The sequence below is a fragment of the Pundamilia nyererei genome, unplaced genomic scaffold (genome assembly GCF_000239375.1).
Source record: "Pundamilia nyererei isolate P.nyererei 1_Seehausen unplaced genomic scaffold, PunNye1.0 scaffold00072, whole genome shotgun sequence".
In the NCBI taxonomy this organism is placed as follows: domain Eukaryota; kingdom Metazoa; phylum Chordata; class Actinopteri; order Cichliformes; family Cichlidae; genus Pundamilia; species Pundamilia nyererei.
The window spans coordinates 565,313-590,512 of record NW_005187473.1 but is presented as its reverse complement, the minus strand read 5'-3'; the positions used below and the strand labels follow the sequence as shown (position 1 = coordinate 590,512).

At 40.5% G+C, this 25,200-nt stretch overlaps 2 protein-coding genes across 2 annotated transcripts; one reads left to right on the top strand and one right to left on the bottom strand.

The window, feature by feature from the left end:
- The first annotated feature begins 469 nt into the window (after nt 1-469).
- On the top strand, nt 470-15,466 carry zmat3 (zinc finger, matrin-type 3). The gene is made up of 6 exons (XM_005736932.2): nt 470-680; nt 6,925-7,667; nt 7,760-7,900; nt 8,353-8,519; nt 10,356-10,459; nt 13,435-15,466. The coding sequence occupies exons 1-6, from the start codon at nt 557-559 to the stop codon at nt 13,641-13,643; spliced, it is 1,488 nt and encodes a 495-aa protein (XP_005736989.1). The 5' UTR covers nt 470-556; the 3' UTR covers nt 13,644-15,466.
- An 8,631-nt stretch (nt 15,467-24,097) lies between these two features.
- On the bottom strand, nt 24,098-25,186 carry LOC102201534 (E3 ubiquitin-protein ligase RNF14-like). The gene is made up of 3 exons (XM_013911801.1): nt 24,987-25,186; nt 24,358-24,524; nt 24,098-24,270 (listed from the first exon to the last, which is right to left on the bottom strand). The coding sequence occupies exons 1-3, from the start codon at nt 25,084-25,086 to the stop codon at nt 24,136-24,138; spliced, it is 402 nt and encodes a 133-aa protein (XP_013767255.1). The 5' UTR covers nt 25,087-25,186; the 3' UTR covers nt 24,098-24,135.
- Nucleotides 25,187-25,200: the final 14 nt, after the last annotated feature.

The following is a 25,200-nucleotide window of genomic DNA, read 5'->3' as shown; positions in this document are numbered from 1 at the left end:
TGACATTAAAAACAAACATAAAACAAACAACCAAAACACTATTATTGCCATTATAATAATTATTAATAAAACTAATAATTGTTTATGTTTTATTTGTACATCTTATTCGCATTTTTAATGCCAGCGTTAGTGCGGCTGTTTTCTCTGCCAGCAGGGGTGATCTGATTGTATGACAGAGGTGTAACATAGTTATACGATGTGTCTTGATTGCCACCCATGTTAAGGAGCAGAGAAGCAGCAGTGGCATCGGAAATGGACTGTACCAAGAAGGAGAGGGGAGGTTAGGGGAATCCAGGCTGGGTTTATGTCATTAAAATCTAGTTTAGAGAATAAGAACATCGTTGCTGATGTTTAATGTGAAAACACCCGCACATCTGGCATGTAAGTCAAGGATTAGCACTTTTTCTCCCTTGGTGTCGCCTTCTGAATTTCCACTCTCCTCTCTCGGGCACCCCTCCGGTGAGAGCCGCGGCGTCTGAGCGTTGGTAGGGACTGTCATCCTGCCTGGCTGCCCGGTTTTTTGGAGAGGAGAAGTTGGCAGAGGGATGTTCCTGCGATGATGGCGCTGCAGCTTAAGAGCGGGGATGCCGCGTACTACCAGAGTGCAGAATACTGCAGAAACTACACTTCGCCGCCTGTCAGCTACGGTGACAGCAGCCATTATCTCGCACGATTGCCAGGTAAGGGGAGGCTGGTCCAGACAGGACCTGCCCTCTGACTGTCAGCAGTTCTCATGCGCATATGTGCGAGGATGGAGAAAAATCTAATCGGAGACATTTGCATATGATAGCGAGGATGTTTAAGCCGGTTGCCCTGATGCTGCTGTCATCATCTTAATGTCATACCGGCGGGTGTGAGGAGGGGGTTCACGAGCCACCATTCTGTTCAGGTTATAGAGCATGGATGCTGCGATGCAAAATCTGAGGTTGTCGGTACTCTTGTATCCTCTCGCACTACAGGAGAGCTCCGAATCGCTTCATCCACGAACACTCCAGGTTTGAAATATGCGAAACCTTAATGTAATGCTTAGTTTTCTATCTCGAGCACCGCTGTCTGTGAGAACAAGCGAAATAATCGTTGTGGTCTCCTTTACTTGAGTCGCTGCACAGCTGATGGTGACATGTGGCAATTATACGGAAAGTGTTTCTTCCCTGGACCTGCAAAGTCGCTGTAATAGCGGGCTTTGCTGGCTGGTTTTAGGGGACTCGAGGTCAGTGTCTGTCATAGATGATGAAGATTACCGCATGAGAATGATCAACCCACTTGATAATATCCGTGTCATCAAACAGTGACTTGTCATATTCAGTTAAGGTTCTCAGTCATGGTGAAAATGTCACAGTGAATTCACGTTGCAGTAATGCATGAATGTAGGTGGATCTGGGGGTGTAAAAGTACCCCATCAATGGGACAGCCACAGAAAAAAAAGAATAAGTACCATTTTCATGCATCAGCCCGCTAAGTGATGAAAAATAAGAAGAAATAAAGAAATAGACCTTTTGTGTGCCTTTCTCTGTGAATGGTTTTTCAGTTTAATAATGCTGCCACTTTTAACTTTGGTACTGTTATTATTGTCAATGTTTCTATGTTAATGACTAAATGTTTTATTAGTTACCAAAGCCAATAATAACACTTGCAGCCAGAAATATGCACATGATTCCCAGCAAGATGTTTTGAAATTATGATAGTTATCTTCTATGAGATAGAATGGACACTAATCAATATAGTAGTAGCAGCTTAATGGATTGGCCATGTGACTGTGAGTCTTTAAAGGCAAATAACACTGACATGGTAGATATTGGACCACTGGATCATTCTATTAACATAAAGTCTTCTCTAGTAGTAGTGATAGCTGAATGATATTCAAATTGTGACTGCGACTGATATATAAAAATGGACCTGAGGCTTTATTGTAATGGTACAGTGGGTAAATTGCAAAGTACAGTAAGACGTATCTGGTCTTTGCTGCATATACTCTTGCTTGTCCAGTGCCCAGTGAAGCAGATGGAATAAGTGCAGGAGGCATGCGCTTCTCATTGCTCTATAATTGATGTGACACATCACAGAACGACAAGAGAAACTCTAGAGAAAATGAACACTTGGCCTATTTAGAGATTCTCGGTGGAGGCCATCAGATTCTCCGGCTCTAAGACAGGAGATTTCTTTTGTTTTTTTGCTTCTAAAACAAGAACTTTTGAGTCGAGCTCAAAAGAAATCACAAGTGACTGATTAGTGAGTAACTTCTGATTTAGTTTTAAGTAATTTTTGAAAATTACTTTTCAGACTTTGAGAACAACATTGTTAGAAAATTGTGAGGATTACAACACTTTCACCTTGTATTTTGGCCTTTAGAGTAATGCTATATAAGCTTGGTTTTGAATGTGTCATCTAAAAAGCCTCTAATGCAAAACCACAAATGTTTTTTGACTTTGCAGCAAGGTCCACTGCTGTAGATGTTTGAATATGGTCCGCGACTCTGAGGACTGCACTATGTGGGTGCAGATCTGGGTCTAAGGAAAGAAGCAAGCTCACCTTGACCTATCTAGCTCACAGGAAAACTACAGAAAGACAAAAGAGCCAAAATAAAAGCACAGTTGGACAATGTTTGGGTTTTTGGTTTTTTTTCCTTATAACTCTGTTCATGTTTGCTAAATGAGAAGCAAAAAACAACACTTGAAATGCAGGTTGGTTTTTATGCCATCTTTGTGTGATCATCTTCCTTGCTTGAGCATCATAACTGTGCTCCATTTCCTTCAAACCAATCAATCATTGCCTACAGTCCATCTGCCTAGGATCATAATAGGACATTAAACTAAGTAGATGCTGATTTTGGCTTCACACTTTGGAACAAAAACAAGAGATCAAGCAAAAACAAAAACGAAAACAACAACAACAACAACACAGATCAAGGCAAAATATGAACAAATGGATTTAATGTTAGTGTGTGACATACACAGCAGTTGTAGATGGCTCTGTTGGTCATTATGTTCTCTGTACTTTCAGAGAAGGACGCATTAATTGAGCTGAAAATGCCAACAAGCGCAAGGAGTGTGTGGAAAAAATACAAAAATAAAGCTGTTTGATGTTTTTATTTCTCAAGTTCAAGAACAGATTGACTGTAAGTGCTTCGAAACGTGACCGTGTTTTAAGATTTTAATGATGGAGCCTGAGGAGTGAGAGGCTTCAAGTTACAAATGTACAGAGGTGTTAAAGGTCTCTCTGACTAGCAGAGGGACTGAAGTGCAGACGAAGAAAAGACTTGCAATTATGGTGATTGTGTAAAAAGACTGTTTAGACACTGCTCTGTAGCAAACAGATGGAGATTCACCAACAAGCACATAGCCCAGTTACATTAATCTAGAAGAATATGCCGCATAATGAGATCTTACACAAAACTGTCGTGCCAAAAATAGTTTCTTTGCGCTGTGTGTGTGTGTGTGTGTGTGTGTGTGGGGGGGGGGGGGGGGGGGGGGCATGTGATATCAGACCAAACCATCAGAAAACTGTTTTAAAATTTTGGGATCTTTTAATGATTGTAATGTATAATTTGCAGAGATCCACAGAGGAGACCAAAACCGTTTTTCCTCAAAAAACTGACCTCCCTGTAAAGTTCTTTTGCAAGTTAACGTGTCATTCTTGGAGGCAGTGATGGTAGAGCTGCATTATCTTCGGGCTTATCTTATATTTTTAACTGGCATACAGTAAATGCAAAGCATGTGGTTAAATGCTCAAACTACTGTGTGGTGGCACGCTGTGTTCCCTGAATTGTTTAATGACCCAAGAAAAAAGGTCAGCCGTCCTGTGGTGGGGGTTTCTGGGTTGCTGCTGTTTCACTCGGCGATCCGGGGTTCTCTCGAGGCTGCTGCCGACAAGGCCGATGCTGTCATATGCAATTGGTGCGATTAACGAACATTGCCGGGCATTGGTGTTTCATGTAGTTTAATATACTGTACTGCTCTCATCCAACGTCCCCAGTGAAAATATGATCATCTGAAGCATAAACTATCAAGAATGTTTTTGTTTTTCTATGTGAAGGGTTTTGGTACCACTTTTAATCTTTTAATTGGTAAAACATTAATTTTATTATCGTTGTAACATTAATAACAGATTTTCCTGTTGTATTTCTCCGTCTTTGCTCTCAAGGCTCCATTTGCTGTGTTGATCTTTGCAATGCACTTTAAGTATGAGTTGGATTTTTCTGGCAATGAAGCATTATTGTTCTGTTAACTGTCTATTTACTGACTCACATTTGTGTTAACCACCTCTACTCCTGTTTACTACAAATGAGTTAGTGTTGATGCTCTCAATGGATGCCTGGGAATACCTCTGCAGGGTGCTCCAAAAACAGCATCGTGAACCTTTCATGAGGTGAAAACATGTAAGGTCAATATGTTGTGACTGTATACAAAGCTTAATTACACACAGCTGCAACATGAACTTACTGTATGTTACTGTCCTCTGGCATTTTGCTTGCGAGCTTGCTCGCCTCTCCTTTGCATGGTGAAGATGGTGAGTTCAAATACAGCAAATCCTCACAATATCAGATGGAAAACTGCAAACATTTTCCTGTTTACAAAATGATTCCACATTGCAGAGGGACAGCATTACTGCAACAAGTTAAATGTCCCTGAACAGGCTGACTGCGTTTTGAATATAAAAACCTGTTACAAACTAGCTGCTATCACAGGTACAACACACTTGTGGCCAGGTGGTTGCAGCAGATGGCCGCCCCTCCCTGAGCCTGGTTCTGATGGAGGTTTCCTCCTGTTAAAAGGGAGTTTTTCCTTCCCACTGTTGCCAAAGTGCTTGCTCATAGGGGGTCATATGATTGTTGGGTTTTTCTCTGTATCTATTATTGTAGGATCTACTGTACAATATAAAGCGTCCTGAGGTGACTGTCGTTGTGATTTGGCGCTATATATATAAATTTGAATTGAATTGAATTATTAAAGTAGCAGCCAATGTGCTCATGAGCCATCTCCCTTCAAATCTTTTGGCCAATCCCAGCAACAATCCCACCGCACTTTTTCCAGAAACTGCATGGTCTAGGTTTCCATCTTAATGTGTGGGGCACAACACCCAGTTCTGCTCGCTCTTCCAGAGTCTCATCTTGCAGTTGACGACACTATAGTAAGGTCAGTGACTTGTCTAGCATACCTTTCTCCTGAGGTCAGCCAGGCCAGGTGACAGATGGGCAGCTAGACATATTGGACAGACAGACTGACAGTGAGCAGCAGTCGGAAACACAAACAGCCAGGGATGTTATTTTGGGTGCATGATTCACTTCTATCGGGCGTCCGATTGGATGATGAAAGCTTCCAGCACAGTGAATTTTGACACAGCTGTTGGCCTATTACTGACCTGACAATATAGGGAAATGCACTGACACACACACATGCAAACACACACGGATATATTATATTACTAATATTATGATACTGGAGCATCAAAAGAGAACAAACTGAAATTAGTGCCGCACCATTACTAATATCATCCCTTTTTATTATTATTTTTTCATGTAGCACTTACATAGTTGTTCCCAGCCTTCACACACACACTCACACTGTATCAGCTTATCCAAGTAGTCACACTTCGGACTGTATTTTACTGTCGCTGCCTCTGTTTGTGTGTGTGCAAACAGATGTGTATGTAATGTCCTGTTTGCATGGCCGCAGGCACTGCAACTCAGACTACTCTTTCTGGTGCCCACTGAAATGTGAAGCTCCTCTGTCCGAGAATGTGTTTCTGTTTGGTAATTTCTCTCCAGCCTTGGGGCTATAGACATATGTACTGTAGTCACTGAGTTCCCTCACAGTGTATGTTTGATGACTGGTCAGTCAACAGTATCTCCTTAAAGGACTCTTCTACATTCATTTACTTAAATAAAATGGAGATCATATTTCCAAATAAGTGGCATTTCGATGATTTTGCATATGTTTTGTCTTTTACAAAGAATTTTCTTTTTAAACAACTGGCTCAAAATCATCAGGTGTAAAAGCTTTCCACTACAGCTCCTGCAAATTAACATGTGCGACAGAAAAAAAAACCCCAAATGCTTTTCTGAAATATAAGCATTAACATAACATTCTTCAGAGTGTATTTTGATGCAGAACAAGATCACAGCCATCACAGTAGCTCTTTGAGGCTGTACTAAGGCACAGCAGCCTTTTGAGCAAAATGATACCATCAGCAGGCCAACATGCTCACAATGGGATTGTTAAAATGCTGATGTATAGCAAGTACAGTTTTCCCTGCGTTTACAGTGTTTGTTTATAGCTGCATTTGGTCATAAACTAAAGAACTGGACAAACAGAAAGCTCAATATAATAATGGTAAAAAGCCAGTAGAATCATAAACTGGTTTACAGTTCACACAAAGATGAACATGATTATCTGAACCTAGTGTCGTGGAAGGCCTTTTTGTAGTTTTTTCACACGCTTTACTCACAAGAAAATGTCATGGTGTTGTTCAAAGAAAAGAGAGCAAATTACCATTAGTCAGTCAGTGGGATACATTAGCTGATGACTGAACAGAAAGTTGTGATGATCCATTCATCCATCACAACTTGTCTAACTTGGGGCCTCGGGGCTAGAGCCAATCCCACGGAGACGGAGCACAGCGGAGACAATTTACCAGTCTATCACATATGGAGACACGAGTCATCCATTCAGTCTCAAACACAGTTCCTGCTTGAATATAGTGAAACAGACAAGTGCCTAAAAGCCAATAAGGCTATTAAACATTAATGGAAAGAAGTTGCATAAAATATAGAGTGCATGTAAGTGACTGTATTCTTTCATTAATGTCTGCCTTCGTCATCGCTGATATCCTTATCAAGGATTTGCTTATAGGAGGTGTCTTTGATTTCTAATATCTGTGTTTATGTGTGTAATGCAGGCCTGATTGTATTGCTTCTAATGTACCCAGGTCCAGAAACCATGTTGAAGCCTCCCCTGAGTCTCTTCAGTCATCCCCAGCAGCCTTTCCAACACATGGATTCTTTACATCAGTTGGGACCTCCGCCAATGGCACCTGCACACCCTCTTGGTCCACCACCCATTGCCCCCGCTCAATCTATTGGACCTCCAACTATGGCTCATGGCCAGAGTCTAGGCCCGCCTCCCATAAATGCACCTCATACATTAAGGCCTCCTCCCATTACCCCGCCACACACTTTAGGCCCCCCTCCAATGCCTCCAGGTCAGTCATTGGGGCCTCCGCCAATGGCACACACCCTGGGTCCCCCACCAGTAGATCACACACAAGCAATAGTGCCTCCAACCATGGACCTTACACAGCAGCTGGGGCCTCCACATATGAACCCTGCACAAGCACTGGTGCCTCCACCTGTAGTGGCACCAACAGCAGGTCGATTTCCCCTCCCTCCCAGCCCCTTGTCCTCACCTCCTGCTCCCGGCCCTGACCCTTCACAGATGCCCCCAAGGCCCCTAGGACCAGCCCTCATCCCAGCTACAGTGTCCAGCCTCATCTGCGGTCCACTCCCAGGCCAGGCAGCCCCAACCAGTGAGCAGCCCCAGGATGAGGGCTCCTCGCTGGGGACAGAGGAGCAGGAGGACTCTCTGGGACTAGAAGAACTGTGTAAACCGCTGTACTGTAAACTCTGCAACGTTACCCTCAACTCTGCTCAGCAGGCACAGGCTCACTACCAGGTCAGCTGAAAGCCAAATTCAGACATGCAGAATAGCACAGAAAAACATGTGAAGAATCAAATAAAATCGACATCTCGTATCTTTCTTTGAAGGGAAAGAACCACAGTAAAAAGCTACGAAATTTCTATGCTGGCAGTCAGCAGCCACCGGCCATCAGGATCCCAGAAGCCTTTGAGACTGCGGGCCAGACGGCCCTGAGCTCAGGGTCCAGCGACAGTGACGCAGGCAGGCAGGTAAGGCCCGTATTTAAGAACTAGTACACAGCCTACCTTAATGCTACAGTGTTAGCTTAGGAGGTGGGTGTGCTGTTGCTGAAGTGGCCTCTCGGATGATGGCGGTCACTTGCTCTGAGGAGGTGGTAGAGAACTGCATAGTCACTCTGTTTCATTTAAACAGCAGACACTCAAAGCATCCACTCACCACTGTACACTCAATCCCTGCTTTTTAAAAGTCTATTTATTCTAAGTAACCAGTGAATTTTTTTTTATTATGTTTGCTAATAAAATAACAATTTTTCTGACAAAAAGTAGCATAACTCATAGCTTCCATTAGGCTTTACTTTCATTTTAAAGGCAATGAGTTCTTCCTCCTGCTGAAATGGAACATTTCTTTCCTTGTTTTCACAGTGTTTACTCCAAATCTCCTCTCACCACAAACACTGTGCTGCTTTGTCCTGTCTCTGCAGGCGCTGTATAAGGGGGCGCCCAGGGTCATCTTGGCCACAGAGAATGACTATTGTAAATTGTGCGACGCTTCCTTCAGTTCACCAGCAGTTGCGCAGGCCCACTACCAGGGCAAGAACCATGCCAAGAAACTACGGCTGGCTGAAGCCCAACAGAACGCGAGTACCATGTAGGTTTGGGTGAAGACATGTTGGCTTTATTGGACAGAGATTTCATCCTTACTGTGTTTTACGCAGGCATAATGGAGTGGAGGCCCACTACAGACAATACCTTGTTCAGCATTAGCTGAAAAAGAAATATAGCAATTGCAATCAGATATACATTGCATTGCGCAAATATCTTGAGCCATCCATCGTTTCTTTACAATTTGCTAGAAAATTAGTATAATAAAACAGTATATAAGCAAAAGCAGTTTCTATTATTTTATAAAAGCATGCAGCTGAATATTTCGTATGACCACCTTTATTTTGCAACACAGTCTGAACTCTCTTTCTCTCAAACTTCAGGAATAGTTCTCTTGGCTTCTTAAAGGACATTCAAAGCTCTTCTTTGGATGTTGGCTGCCTTTTAGTCTGCTCTCTGTCAACATCATCCCACACTGTTCACTAATGTTGAGGCTCTGGGTAAACTAGTCTATGATTGATAGTCTTCCATTGTGAGTTTCTTTTCAAAGGTGTGCCTTTACTGCATTAGCAGTGTGCTTGGGATCATTGTCGTGCTGAAAAATGAAGCCGTTGCCAATCAGATGCTTTCCAGATGGTGCTGTGTGGTGGATCAAAGTCTGACCAAACTTTTCTGTGGTCATCACACTGATGGATGAAAACATCCATTTTGACAAGATCCTGCACCACTGGCTGAATTTCAGCCCCAAACCATGACAGAACCTCCACTGTGTTTTACAGATGGATGTAGACACTTGTTGTTGTACCTCTTTCCTCACCTTCGCTGTAGATATTATCAACATTTGAACCAAACATTTCACATCTGGAATCATAACTCCAACAGGCCTGTTGATAATTACTTTAAGTCCAGTTCTTGTGTAATTTGGTATACCTCCGTCTTTTCTCCCTGTTTCCCTTCTTTAAAACAACTTCAGCCACCCTTCCACTGAGATCATTTCTGATTAGGCCTAAATGGATCAACTGAAGGACCAAATGCATCTCTCAGGTTCTCTGCTAGGTGTTTGCTGGATATTTTTTCTGTTGTGGACCGGACATACTGTTCATCTGCTGTTGATAGCTCTTTTTTATGCCTGCCCATTTTTTTTAGTTCTCCACTTGTTCACTTTCCTTAGCTGTTTTCTGCTGATCGCACTTTTGAAATCACTGCGTTGGTACAAAATTACTATTTTATTATTTCAAACTGTGTTATCTTTGGCAGTTTTAATAGATTCAACTAAAGAGATAAGAACAAATTATGTGTTTTTACAACAGGCAGCTAGACCAAAGTCCCTAAAGGAACAACTTACCAAAGACAAATTTGGTAAGTTGTCTGTTATGTATGGACATAACACTGGCTTGTCCCTAGAGTTAGGTCCCTTTTTTATGCTTGAATGATTCATAGGTCAGTGTTAGGTGGCTTACAAAACAAACAAACAAAAAACATTCCTCTGGAAATGGTCAGGTACAAGAATTGGCCTGATAATGAGTGAAAAAGCAGCCTGTGTCCAAAGAAAAGCTTTGCAAGACCAAGCCTGTAGAACACAGGTATGGAACTCCATACCTTGAGGTCTCGAGGGCTGCTGTCCTGCTTGTTTTCCAACTAACCTGCCCTTTTAGCTTCTTATTGGCAAAGCACACCTGATCCAGGTATTCAGCAGCAGTAGGGCAGGGATATCTCAAAAACAAGCAGGATGCTGGCCCTAGAGAAAATAACATGAAACATCTTAGAAAGATGAGGGGTGACTCAGGGGTTTGGCAAAATACGCCATATTTCAAGCTAGCCATGTTGCCATTACATGTGATATGGAACCAACAATTGTTGACTCTAGCTTTGCCTGTTACAGGGAAAGCAGCAATGAGACAACTCCGAGAAGGAACAGGAAAGATGGCAGTGAGTACCGGCTAGTGAAAAATCGTCGCAGCCCACAAGTACCCGCTTCCATGCCAGGTAAGATAAGAAAATTAAATGCTAATTAAAAAGTGACATCAGCATAATTTAAAGATAACTATCAAAAGTCATCTGATAAACTCTTCATTTAGGTGGCATTGTTGTAGCTATCTTGGTCAGTAAAATGCAAAGAAATGCAAGAGATTTTGTCTTATTCCACATCTATTCAAAGGCTGCAAACTAGCAAAGCAAATTCTGATGTTATTTAATGAATTGACCAATAATATGTCTGGCTATTGAGGGTCATGTCTGTTATTGTGTTATCTTAAGTGGTGGTTGGAAAATACGTCACTACAAACAAGCTATATTCAGCAGTCCTAGAATAGATGTCACCTGTTCATACACAGCGGCTTGAGGACCAATCAGCAGTAAACTTGGCTGTTTCTTTAATGATCTTATATTCTTTTATTTGAGTTATTGGTTGTGTCTTCAAACAACTCTATTTGATGCACACTAGCCTTTGAAATTGGTCTTTTTATGCGGCATAAAATGTGATGTGTATGGTACCTACCCCGAGAAGCCACTGTTCAAAATGCCAATTTATCTTCTAAAAGCTGATTTTGTACTTGCAAACACCCCAACAGTCTTTCTAAAGAGATATAGCGAATGCTGTAAAATCCTTTTCTTAGGTCTAGACCTGTTCCATATACTGATAATTCATGTTACAGCAGCTGTCATGACCCGTAGTCATTTTTAGCAGCCTTTGAGGGCAGTGTCTGTTTGCTGAGTCAGTGTGGAAACTGTCAAAAAAAACTAAATGATGTCACAGATAGGAGTTATTCTCCTAAAGCTCTCTCATGTCACTGGATTTTCTACCGTTTTTGGTGCACCCACCGACTTATGTCCAGTGCATGACCCTCACATGGTCACACATGTTTTCTTTCTTTTTTAAGGCTGAATGTTCTTCTTCTATAATTATTATTTAACTGTGGTTTCTTTGTGTTTGTGTGAGTGTCTGCTTTCACCCTCGTGTACATGTGTGAAAACAGATACAGAGTAAGGTAATGTCAGACTTTCTGCTGACGTCAAGCTACCATCTCTTTCTGCACGTGTCTGTTTCCTATTCTGTCTTTCCACAGACATAAGCACCTGCACTTCAGCTCGAGATAAAACAAGATAAATCACAAGTCATACACTAAAGCAAATCCCTCTTAGTCTCCCGCTGACACGCTCTTCCACAGGCAAAAAAAAAAAAAAAAAAATCTGCTGATTCAATCAGTTTTCTTGATGGACAATCCCTAAAATAACTTCTCTCCCTCTCGTTCTGTCTTTTCTATCTCTCTCTCTATCTCTCTATTTTCTTCTCCTTTTTCTGTGTTGCTAAAACACAAGCAACACTCTGTTTCCAGTGTTCTGCCATCATGTAATCACAGACGCCTTTCAGCTTTTCTTTCTGTACACATTTGTGTACATTTGTCACACACACAGCACTCATACACACATGGGTCTGGGATGCATTTTTATCACTGAACAACAGAAAAAAACACTGCAGATGAATTCATTCAACTACAATATCAGTAGCATTTTATATGAAGTTAAAAGTCGAAGATTTAACAGATAAATTTAAGACAGTAAAATGCTGGCTGCATTTTCCTATGCCCATTTCATTTTTTCAATGTACAATTATAGCAGCATCCAGAGGTGGCAAAGCTACACATGTTCTGCACTTAAGTAGAAGTACAGATATTAATGTTAAAAATACTCCAGTAAAAGTTGAACGAACAGGATTATCTTTCACGTGTTTCGGTTTAGGCTCAAATCGGTTTGACGTTTGAAGGTCCGCAGTGTGATATAATAACTCCACCCAAATCTGTCAGCAATGAGCAATGAGCCTGTTTTGAAAATGTAAGCAGCAGAAAGTACAGATATTTGTTTAAAAAGGGCATAAAAGTCAAAAGTAGTCATATAAATAAATACTCAAGTAAAGTATGGACACCTGAAAATTCTACATAAGTACTTTGTAGCATCTACTCTTACCAGTAGTATTTTATAAAAAGATAAGAGTCATAGTCAAGAAATGCTAAGCATTTCTTGATAATGAGGGATGGGAATCCTAATAGTTTTGCTGGGTTTTATGGTTAGAAATGAGCAAAAAAAAGAAAGTGAAGGAATTGTGAGTTGTCCTATGTTCAGTCCATCCTTTAACCTGAATCAAAAATGTAAACTTTATTGTGGCGCATCTAACCAGTCACAATTATAGGTAAGTGTACTGTCAACAGAGGGAGTGATTTTACAAAGAAACAAAGAAAATATACTCTGAGAAAAGCTACAGTATTAATAAAGTTTAGCTTATTTGAAGTCTGGTGAAAGCCAACACAAATGCTTACTGTGTACTTTTTAATATCACAGCTCTGTCATTAAGAAACAGGAGGATCTGATTAAAGAAATAATCAACAGAATTCAAATGTAGGCTTAGTCTATGTGCAGGTACAAATAGGTGTCCTGTTTCAGGGTCATATGTTACTGCTTATAAAATAAAAACGCAAAATTGTTTGCATCAATGGGAAAAGTTGCATCTAAAAATGTGTTTTCATTACTGCTCGTCGGGGTAATGTAGAGATGTTAAAACATTTTAGTTCCAGGAATGATGAGGCTGTCTTACAGAGAACTGATTTGTAAGTGTGCAGTGGTTTCTTACCCAGTGAGCTCTAGTATGAAACATACTGTAACCATCACTGGAGCAGGTTAGGCTGAAAGCATAAGTTACCATGCTGGTACGTGCCAGCGAGATGTAAACCCCCTTTGTCCATGTTATTCTAGTGCTAGGATGGGTTTCTTCTGGGAGCTTTAGTATTTCATTAAAGATGTTCTAGTTGATTATCATCTCATTTTGCCACTGTATAAGGCACTAGTTGAAACCTAAAGTTGGACCCTTGGCACTGTATTGTGACTTCCCTCTGCAATAAAACATCTCTTAAAAATAACAGTTAGCAGCCATCCATCTCATCTCTGTAATCTCTCTTTCTCTCCCTCAGGGCCGTACTACAACCCCAGACCGAGGCAGCGCATCCCCCGGGACTTGGCCATGTGCGTGACTCCCAGCGGACAGTTCTACTGCTCCATGTGCAACTGCGGAGCCGAGCAGGAGACGGACTTCAGGCAGCATTTGGAGAGCAAGCAGCACAAAGCAAAAGTGTCGGAGCTAAGATACCGCCATGAGATGGAGAACCTCGGCTACAGCTAAGAGACACAAGAGGGGAAGGGAAGAGAACATGTAAAGAGTACAAGAACGCAGGGCAGGAAACTGAAAATACTGCCATACTTTTGAAGAGCATATTTAGTGGAGTGATTGCATCAAGATCTTTTTGCACTTTATTTGGTGTATGGATTAAACGCATAATCTTTCAATTTGATAGGAAATATATAAATAGAGGTGGCTGGTTGTGGCTCAGGTGGTAGATCAGATTGTCCACAAAGTGCAGGGTTGACAGTTTGATCCCTATTTCCTGATAGACAGCCCAGCTTTTCGTGTCGCATCTGCTCTGATACAGGAGGCTAAAATTGGATTCCATTAATCCTTGTATTGCTCTAGAAAGTGTGTATTTAATCAGCTCATAACATTCAGAGGAAATTGTAGATTTTTAATCTTAAAACTTTGAACAAAAAAAAAAATCTGTTTTCTAGCCACAGAATCAGACTACATTTTTAAGCCATTATCCTTTCTTATACTTTCTGCTCCAGTTCCTCCAAAGCTTTAAGTGGGTTACATTCTGACTCAGGGCACAGGTAAATGCAAAAGAAATGCAAAGAAATCTGAAAGAGGGGAAATCAGGGTTTTGCTTTTTTGGCAGAAAGTCAGGTGGACATGAGAAGAGGCTCAAGAAGCCTCAGCGAAGACAAAGATACGCAGAAAACTTGAAAAGTACAAAAATGCAGACAAGGTTGAGTGAGGGGGCAATTCCTTTATGTTACAAAAACTTGGGAAAACAACTACTAAGTTTTGGTTTGAGATGATTTTTTAAACTCTTACGAGTCATTTAGCCCTGCAGGTATTTTTTATAGGTCCTGCAGCAGGGACTGCAGGGGAAAACTTACAACCACAGAGCCACACGGGACACAAATTCAGCATCTTTACAACCAAACAGATGTAATAAAATCCAAAGCACTACTTGCTAATTTTAAAAAAAAAGCACAATGAACTTCACCTAATGAAACAGTGTTATATGAAACTGTGAGCCTTAGCTGACTTCCTACTTGTCCTGAGGTGTGTATCAGGCTGAAGGCTCTTGCAAGCCTTGCTGGTGCCTTTGGAGGAAGTTAGGCTAAAGAGTAAGCTTTGGCTAGCCATTTTGGCGATATAGTAAAAAACCAATCTGTCACATTGATTGGATTTTTCTGTATTCACAAATGTTATGTAAATATTCTTAATATTGCATTATAGATGTAAATAGACTATAGTAGACATGAATCCTATTGATTATTTGATCAGTGTTAGCTCACCATCTCTTGTAAACTCTCATAATCTATTTAACAACTATCAGGAATCTTGTAAGTGTGCACTGAGTGAATGTCTTCTTTTTTGAGCACTGTATGTTTGTGTGTGGATTTCACTGTAGGCCCTCCGTACCACTTTGGATGGCGCCTTTGTAAGTAACTCTGGTACCGTCAGTTCTGGTTAAAAAGCTGCTAGTCTCATCGTTTTTACTTTGGAAGGAAGGAGAACAGAGTGCCAGCAGAGGCTGCCCCTAAGGGCGAAACATGCTTTGATGACGAGAACAAGACAAAATTTTCCTCTTGAAAAACGCTCAAACGCGCAAACGCTTTCAAACTGAACGCACTTAACTCTAAACTTCAAATTGACTCGCAAATTGCAGCGCTCCTGGATGTTTCTGCTTGTGAGACATGTCATTTAATACTCCCAGTCTTGATTCCCAGAGGGGACGTAAGCAGGTTTTACTGCAGTGTGTGCAACGACTGCTAAACAGTAACATGGACTGTGCCGCAATGGTTTTTTTGTGTTGCTTTGGCCTGTTTGTGTTGCTTTTTCCACATACGAGGAGATCCAGCTGTGTTCCTGTGTTTAGCCCGTTCTGGGAAAAAAAACGTTATATAATTGAAGTTAAATTGGATTAACTGTTCCAGTTTAATGGTCCTGAGCCGAACACAGCAAGTTGTCACAAGGCATTCAAAGTCTATAGTCACATTTAAAATTGCTAAAAAAAATAAGTACTAATAAAATGAGTTTTTTATGCTGATCTTCGCTACAGATATCAATGATAGTGAAGGGGTCACAAAATGTACATATTCAAGCAGAAAAGCTTGTCATTCAAAGCCCTTCTTACTAATCCTTTAAAATAGAACGGTGCTTTTCCCCCATTGTAACAGAAAACGATTATCAGCATACACCTGTGTTCAAAAATCAATAATTTGTTATTGAAAAGAGAAGAAAAACCTCCCCTTTAAATCTGCTTTTGCGGAAAAAAACCATTCCTCAGTAATTAAATCAGTCTGATCAGTTCATATAATTAGATGAGCTGGAAAGCGGAATTGAAAGCAGCATCCTGGCCTTCTCTTTGCTCGGCTTTGTTTGCTGCAGGGAGAGGCAGCTGCTCACATCTTATATTTGTCTCCAGAGCACAAATACACACACTTGACCACACACTAGGATGCTCGGGAGAATAGCACTGTGAGAACAAAGCGCTGTGGCATTTTTGGGGATTAAAACGCAACAGCAAGGCAGAGCTAGAGGGACGTACAAGCAGAAGGCATTCAAATTAAAGTGCTCGCCTATTTATTAGCCCACCTTGCCGCACAGTTTAATGAAACAGGAACAAAAAGCCGTGGGTGAGCTAGTCTTGCGCGTTGAGGCAGAGTTGCAGTCTGTTAATAGCTCTCCTCCTCCTAGAAATAACACGCTTTGTCTTACATGAAAGCGCTGGGAGCATTACCTTTTATTACGCTGACAGGCTCTTGGACTCAAAATGAGAGTCACACTCCAGTGCAGCTATTGAAAACCTTCTGCAAGTGCAGGAAATGATAAGCTGGAGAAAACGAGATCACAGGAAGCTAGTGGGCTCCTACAAATACAGCCTAAAGATCCAGACAGAAATGTTCATAGTGGAGCGTTTGGACTGTGATAATTCCACCTGTTTTGTGGCTTTTTACCACTTAACATGAGGCACTGATACTTAATATTTCCTTGTTTGATAGTAAGTTTGTTGCGTAACTTCTGTATAAATGCTGCCCATTTACCATAAATTCAGATGGCAAATGGGCAGCATTATTTGTAACTCACACAACCTATTGATGACATTAAAAAAACATTAAACGCAACCTGTCTTTGTGCCACACACCAGCAAAGTATCAGCTGCCATCAAGATGCCCCAGAAATCCCTGGTCTGTGTCAAAACCAACACAAAGTGAAGTACTGGTTGTTTCTGGGGGAATCATGTGGCTCTCACAGGGATGTAGAGGTGAATTCTTTGACGGATAGGGATCGGTATCATGCCGCTATTACGCTTACACATACTGTTGTTATTCTGCATCTTATTCATTAACTTTACATTAACCCATGGTCACACAATCAAGTTAATTTCATGTGGGCTGTAGGCTACCAGCATACGTGACACACGTGGGCCAGTGGCAGGTGAACTAGTGGAAAACTGCATATTCCCGCCAACGTGTGCGAGATCTCTGTCGTTTTCCCCCCACAAAGATGACATTTGATGACCTTCCCTTCATGTTGAGTTTTGACACCTCAGTGTACATCAGGAAAGACGTGGTTGATGACCATTAGAACAGTTTGCAGGTTTTTCCAAAGGTAGCTGCACAGGCAGAGACCACCATCACTAACCTCTGATGCACACCCAGTCATTTTGTTCTATAAGCAGTCCTGAAATTTGACAGAAAGAGCTTCAGGTAGGCTTCTAAGGGATAAATAAAATGTCACAACAGTTGTGATTTGGCACTATATAAACAAACTTAAACGGAACTGAATTGAATTGAAATCTTGGAGCTAATGTTTAATTTGCTCTGGCAGAATGCGTCTGCCATCCCCCAACTTTCAAATAGATTTCCACCTGATCTTGTCTGTGCCAGTCCAATTACAGCCGGTTATCAACTACAGGGCGAGTTTGATGCACCGACTCCCCCCTCTGAACGCTGTAATCACTTTACATTTTTCCCTCAACATGACGCCACACGTTGCTCTGAGTGTTTACAGGTCTAATTGCATCCAGGAGCATTGAAACAGACTAATTTGCATAAGCGCACGTCGTAGGTGATGCCAGGCTAATTATCTAGTGTTGTAGAAAGGTTGGCGTTAGCTCCAGGTTCAAAGGGCAGCGTGCACAGGAAATAATAGGAACCAATCTGTGTCAGTGTGCACGCACCGATCGATATGTCACACGAGTCGGGCCTCAAGAGGATTTACAAGGACTTAAAGTGTTTGTAATCAACATTTGATTCGAAAACGTCTGTTTTCTTTTCAAGAGCTTAAAAAATGACAAAATTATTGCGTAGCAGGAAAATCTCAGAAGCAGAAGGGTCTTGCTGAAAATAAACGATTAAGCCTGAAAAAACGTGGCAAACACAATTTGCACTTAATGAGCTGAAACACAGCAGCCCACCAGTTAAGTGCTCCTTTTACACAAGACTATTTTTGGAAGGATATTGTAGCGCTGAAACGTTTTTATGTTGTTTTTTTGTTGTTTGCCTTTTGGGGTTTTTGCATCAGAGGATTTCTATTAATTGGACAAATGTTTCACACAGACAAAGGCCAAAAACATAAATAAATAAAAGCACTGTGGGAAATAAATGTATTTACATCAACATATGTCCATTAACCGGTACAAATGATTTAATTGGACTGTTTAGTTATTATTTAGTATGTTAATGTGCTGAAACAGTTACTATCTGGGGCACTGTATCCATTTCTATTCTATGTTTACTTGTTAGAAACTATAGAGAATGTGAGTACAATATACTTAATAATTATTGGTTTCACTTATCTATTTGCGGCACAGGTTAATAAGTTAAACTTCAGTGCTTCGCAGTAAATGACAGAGTGTGTTACGTATCGCACTGTATAAAATGTATCTGGTTTATTTTGTGCATGAGTACAGTCATACCTAATAACTGTTAAGATCTTTCTACCACAGGCTGAGACTATAAGGCTGCTGTTCAGGAGTATTTAATGAAGTTTACACAGCTGGTTGTTTGGAAATGTCTGTGTGCTGTGAGGAATCTGCAAAATGGTACTGGAAAAAAAAATCCCACGTTTGCAGTGAATATAAAAATACACTGATGTTTATTTAGAAAATGTGTTCTACCATATGTTGTTTAGTCTTTGTTGTCATTATTTGCCTCTAATGAACTCCTTATGCTAAAATCTACGAGGTGAGAAGCCGAAGCTGTTGCAAATGTGTGTGATATTTGTCATTTCTGTGTTTTATCCATGCGCTGGACTGTTGGACTGAGCAGATGAGGGTAGATGGGCAACACTGTGTGGTTAGGTAGAAACCCTTGACTCAAATTCTGCTTTTCATGCTGAATTATATGGTGGCCCCCCTATATGGAAAAGTTATATATATATTAATCTTATTAAGTTTGTATCTGTGTTTAAATGAAAAGCATACAAGAGTGAAAACAGATATAAGATCCCTAGAAAAATTGTATAAATGAAACCTGTATGTTTTGGATACTTCCTAAAACAATATATGAAAGTGGCCACTTTTATGTGTAAATCATATAAGCCTTATATGATTCACTATATGAAGTAGGCCCCATCTGATGCAAGTCTTTTATAAGTTTTTTCTATTCCTTTTCCATGTGGGCCAGAAAGGTCAAATGCCCTGCAAGTTAGGAAAACAACAGCAAATAGAAAAAAATAATACAAAAGCACACAAAACACACAAATGTTGATTAAAACACCAATAGAAAAAAACTGTAAAAATTCACAACGGAAGTGTTTTTGGGAAGACAAGAACATGACCGAAGATCTGAAGAAGTGACAGAAATCAGAAACATGTGAAAGACTGCACTGAGACCTGTTTACAAGAAGTGAAGGATTCTTATGAGGGAGAAAAAGATCCAAGTAATGTGTGTTTAATTGAATGACTCATATAACACTCAGGCTGCATGTTGGCTATTAGCTTTTATTGTTAGCTGGTCACTTCTGCAGTTGGTCCATCACGTTATTGTCTCCTCAAAACCCCTTCAAACTGCTTCCCCCTTTTTTGTTAAGGTTTTGCTGCGTTTTTTCTATTTCCATAGTGTTTTCTTTGGTTTTACTGATGCGACTGCAGAATTAAGTGAACTGGAGTGTCTAATTTTAAAGACACCATGTTAATGGGCACAGAAAAGTTTGCTCAGGTCAGGTCAGGTCAGGTGTCTGGATAGAACTAGATCCAAATGGATGGCTTACCATGATCTGAAACACTTTTTCAGTTTAGCTACACATACAGGCACACAGTCGGGATTAGTTAGCCATGCTCACCAGCGGTACTACGCCATTGATTTTCAAATGAGGGCAACAAACACATAATAAGGATTCTTCACAAAAAATGAGAGACATTTCTACTTGTTTTTACAGCTGGATTTCCAGAGACAGTAAAAGTTTTGTGAGTGTTTTTTTTTTTTTTTTTCTTAACTTTCATTCTGAGACTTTGATTCAACTCTTGTGTCTGTGCTATAGATCCAAGAGGTAATTAAATTAGCCCAACATACAAACAGCTCCCCAGGCTCTGTTCAAAGCTCCGTAACCCAACACCTCTAAAACTCACTAATTACTACACACACACGCTGCTGTGCACACAGTCTCCTTCGTGCTTTTTGTGATTTTAGACTGACTTATGTAGTGGAACTACATTTTTGCCAAACTACTTTTAATCACAGTTTTCTGCAGCTCTCTACTCTGACGGCTTCCTAACAGCTCACGCTGACAGCACTCTGAGTACACATCAGTTCCAGACTGTGGTTACAGCCCATAACTCCCAATGAAACCACACACAGTTAAGGGTCTTTCTTGACCTTTAGCTGTTGTAAGCCTTGGGGAAAACTTATTTTTAAGAAGATCTTTCACACACCCCACACACACACCTTCATTTATAGTGTGGGGTCCGCCAAACCTCCCATAATGCTCCTGTAATCTCCTTGAAAACCTCAGCATACTTTTAGTGCCTCTGAACAGTGTTGCCAATATACCACTGACTGACTAAATGGATGCCTGAACAACTTGTGTGTGTGTGTGTGTGTGTGTGTGTGTGTGTGTGTGTGTATAAATGTGGCGATCACTATAATGGATCTAAGCTAATAATTATTACAGTGAATTCATGTCTCAAGCTTTCTCTTCCACGACCCAGCTCCTACCGCTCCAGGGGAAATAAATGTTCTGTTAGTTGATGCTGTTATTGACTCACAGGGAGAAGACGCTCCTCCATAGCCTAGTTTCCACTGCACTGATAACCAGGCCTTACTCACTATCCTTGATATTACTTCTGCCAGGAAAGCTGTTTCTGCGCCCCTGGTATTGTTTATCTGTCAGCGGGATATCACAAAAAAAGTATGAACAGATTGCCGGAAATGTGGTGCACAGGCCGTCAGCACAAGTCGTTAGCTTTCATCAAGGATGGGATGGCTCTTTGATCTGTTCGTTCTTTTGTTTTTTTGTTTTTTTTTTGTTATAATGATTTATAAAATGGCGTTTTAAAAAAAAGTTTTACTCTGCATTAAAACAGCGATATTTACAATTCATTATGGTAAATGCAAGGCTATGCAGTGCTACTTCACATCATTGCATCAGTGGTCCTAGAAGACTCAAGAGGGATTTGCTTCAAACTGACAGCTCAGCACACGTCTGACAGTCAGCTCAGTGAGACATCAATATGAATCTGACTGAAACAACAACCATCACTCAGGGCTGTTATTGGTCTTTGGTTCTGATGTGTGCGTGCAGTACTGTGCAAAAGTCTTTAGCAACCCCTCTCTTTAATGTTTTGCTTCCAAGGAGCCAGCCTTTCATGTCAGTTTTAAAGTGGTCTCGAGCAACAGTTCTCCAGGCTTTTTTTCAAAGCTATCCTTTGGACAACTTTGAAACTACTACTACTGAAAAACCGACTAATCACAGCATGGTGTGCAGTGTGTTCTCAAAGAAATTGAGGAAACTGGGCTAATGGAGGACAAAAGAAGATGCAGGAAGCCTAAAAACTGTCTACAGCAGATGATCATTACCTGAAAGTCATGTCCACAACATAAAATAAATCCAGCAAAGACCTGAGAGATATATCTTTTTACCTTTTCTGCACGAATAACAGTAGAAGGTCTGTAATTATAAAGGAAGTAACACAAATCTGGTGCGACTAAAGGTAGGTATCTGCAGAATTACTGGAACTGAATGCGGGCGGGACTAATGAAGTTTACAAAAGACACAGAGCAGTCATTGTTGGTATGAATTCATGATGCTTTATATTATATTTTTATGTAATAATAAAACTATAAATAAATAAATAATATACAAAATCCCCAATGCAAGGGGTTAAAGTTGTCACAGTGACAATTTCTTCTTTGTTTGCAAATGCATAAAGTCAACTGGCAGCTTCTTCCTTGATCTCATATTGTCCCAGAGTTGTAATACCTTGTCAGTTATAACATCTGCTAATTGTTCTATGTGAAGAAGATTAAAAAATGAAATGAGCCGTTGCCTCACAGCAAGAAGGGGTTAGACTCCACCATCTCACCGGGGCCTTTTTGTATGGAGTTTGCATGTTCTCCTGTGCTTGTGTGGGTTCTCCCTGGGTACTCAGGCTTCATGCAGACATGCAGTTAGTCTGTCTCTTTGTGTTATCTGGTGACCTGTCCAGGGTGTCATTTTGAGGTCTGTGTTGCCTCCATTGTCCTCACCTGGTTTATTTTTTTACCTGTTCAGTTCCAGGAAAGAAGATTTCTGTATTATTTACTCACCATGCAGTCCTTCTCCTCATTTTATTTGAGATTGTTTTGTTAAATGACTGCTCTCCATAGTTCAGTAGAAACATATAACTTGTCTTTTATAGTCCTTGACATGATTATTTTCTGAGTGCCTCTTCATTTGCTGTTTTTCTCTCAGAAGAACCACCAAGAGGCTTGTCAAGTACAAGTGCAGCAGGAGTTCCAGGCCAGGGCTCCTGCTGCAACAGTTTGCCTTAGAAAAGCAAAGTGTTGTTTAGACATTTATGAGGAAGTGATGACCTCCCCCTGGGGTGGAAGCGGGATTTTCCTGGAAGAGACACAGAAAGTCAAACATGCTGGCCTGATATACGAGACATCTGTAGATTTCCAGTTGTATGCAGCAGTGGTCTTTGTTCCAGTGTTGTGACAGAACAGTGCAAGAATGGAGGGGGACGTTTCAAAACAGGAAGTTGGTGAGTGTGAAGAAGCCAAATGTTCAGGATCTACCTGTAGCCTGCTGCTGCAAGGGAAATGAGACATGCAGTTCAAGGGTTATAAGCTTTTCTCTTCTTCGCCACTATCTGCTACACAGACTGACCTCTGTAGAAACGAAGTATACAGGACCGCTATGAGCCTTTTAACCTGCTTACAGACTACTGTTCTCGACCTGTTTGTTCCTAAGGCACCATTAGAGATTAAACCAGATCATCATGGCACGCCGTAATGATTGTAAACACATATTAACCAATCTGTATTAGTGTAGCCTTGATATTACACCAAATTGGAGGTGTCAGACACAATATTCTAATGGTCTGGTATGAACCGGATGATTTAATAATAAAAGAAAATGTGTGCATGAGTCTTGAGACCCACATGTGCCAAAATGAATTAAACAAATACATGAATCAAAAAGTAAGTAAAGAAAGTAGCGTCTTTAATTTATTAAAATTTGAAATAAATAATTATCTTTTAAATGAAATGAATTGACATTTAATTGTGTATTCATATATATTTTTCATTTATCATTTTAATGAATGAATTACACATTTATTTAATTATTTAATGAATCTTAACTTAATCTTTTGGAGTAAAAAAGGCTTTTTCCAGACTGCTGGAACTGTGGCTATAGGTAGTAATCACAACCACACGCTTTATACATTACTTGAAAAACAAAAACAGTGGGTTTACTGACAGTGAAGACAACAATGAGCTACAATTATAACTAGGGAGAACATGTTTTACAGGCACATAGTGAGGACCTTATGCTGTGATTTTACATATGCAACAGTGATAAAACATGAGGTTAAGTCAAAAAAGAGTAGACGAAGATTAATAATTAATATGTACACTGTAGATCTCAGAGAATCTAAGAAACAGCTGCAAGAACGTCTCATATAGAAATATGTGTATAAGATATTCTACATTACAGGTTTGCTATTGTATAGTTTTACAGAGGATATTTTCCTGAAGTGTTTTTATAGCATCCAGGTTAAATAAATCAGTTCATCATTTGTTAAATTCATGTATCAATTTATTGAAAATAACAAACAAACAGACTGTTTTACATATTAGCTTTTCTAAAGTTACCAAAAGGAACTTGTCATGTTACTGCTTTGTCATTCTTGTTGTTTAGCGCCCTCTGCTGACCATGATACAGTATGACATGTCTGGGTCAAAACACTTCACAGGATGTAAATTTCTGTTTTTTGTTTCAATCAGATCTCATTTCTCTTTTAATCTTTTTAAATAAAACAGATTTTAATGTGACAAAATGATGGGCTGCTGGTGAAAGTAGCGGAAGCACTGGGAGGCTATTTTCGGTGGTTCTCACAGACATATTCTTGTAAGTGTGTTTTTCCATTTTTTGTTGTCAGTCTGAGAGCGCAGCACCAACTGAAGTCCTGTCCACACTGAGTGCATAACATGTGGTCACATCCTCCATTCTTCTGCAACATGAAACACAACACGTGAGCAGGCAAAGTCACATGACTTCAAAACAGCCAGAAACTCTCCGTGCGCACATGACTAAATACCTCGATTCTGCTGAAGCAGTGAGGACAGCATCTGCTGTTGTTGGCCAACCAGGTGTCATTCAGATTACTTTCCAGCATTACCAGCATGTTACCATATCTGCTCACCAGCAGGCGTTTCCTCTCCTTACTGCCATGTTTATAGTCATTCAAGAGAGCACTCAACCCCTCTGAGAGACACAGATAGCACAGAGCACAAAACAACATTTGCATCAACACACAAAAGGCCTTCAGTGTAGGGTTAAAGATTAATCAAACAAAGTGCTACTATTAGAATCGGATCAAATAAATATATTTTTTTCAGTCGCATTCGTGACTTGTAAGTGCTGTAAAGTAATCTTACACCTCTACAGAGGCTGCTGCACTTGGATTGATGCTGTTGAGTCCTGCACTGACACGAGACACAATACTGGGACATCTCTATGTTGATTCTTGTACTTCCTGCTTTGAAATGACTGACTTTATGATTTTCTTTGAAACAGGACAACATTCACACCACTCGTCCTGTGACTGAATATTTTAACATTAATAACCAGTACACCAAAAAATTATCAGTTTAAAAAACATACTTGGATTTTTAGTAAACATAAGAGATATCCACATAGTCATTGAAATAGTGTGCCTTTGTGTACCTTGTGACTGTGGCAAGTCTAGGCTTTTTAAAGCGGTGTGCAATGCATCTCTTGCATGTTTTTTCTTGGTTTCACACTCTTCTAATCCATGGTAGGTCATTCTGCACGTGACGCAGAAGGCAAAGCTGCACTCAGAGCAAAGCACTGCATTGCTGGACTTCTCCAAAATAACAGCAGAGCCACAGGATGTTCGAGGACAGTACGTCACATCTGC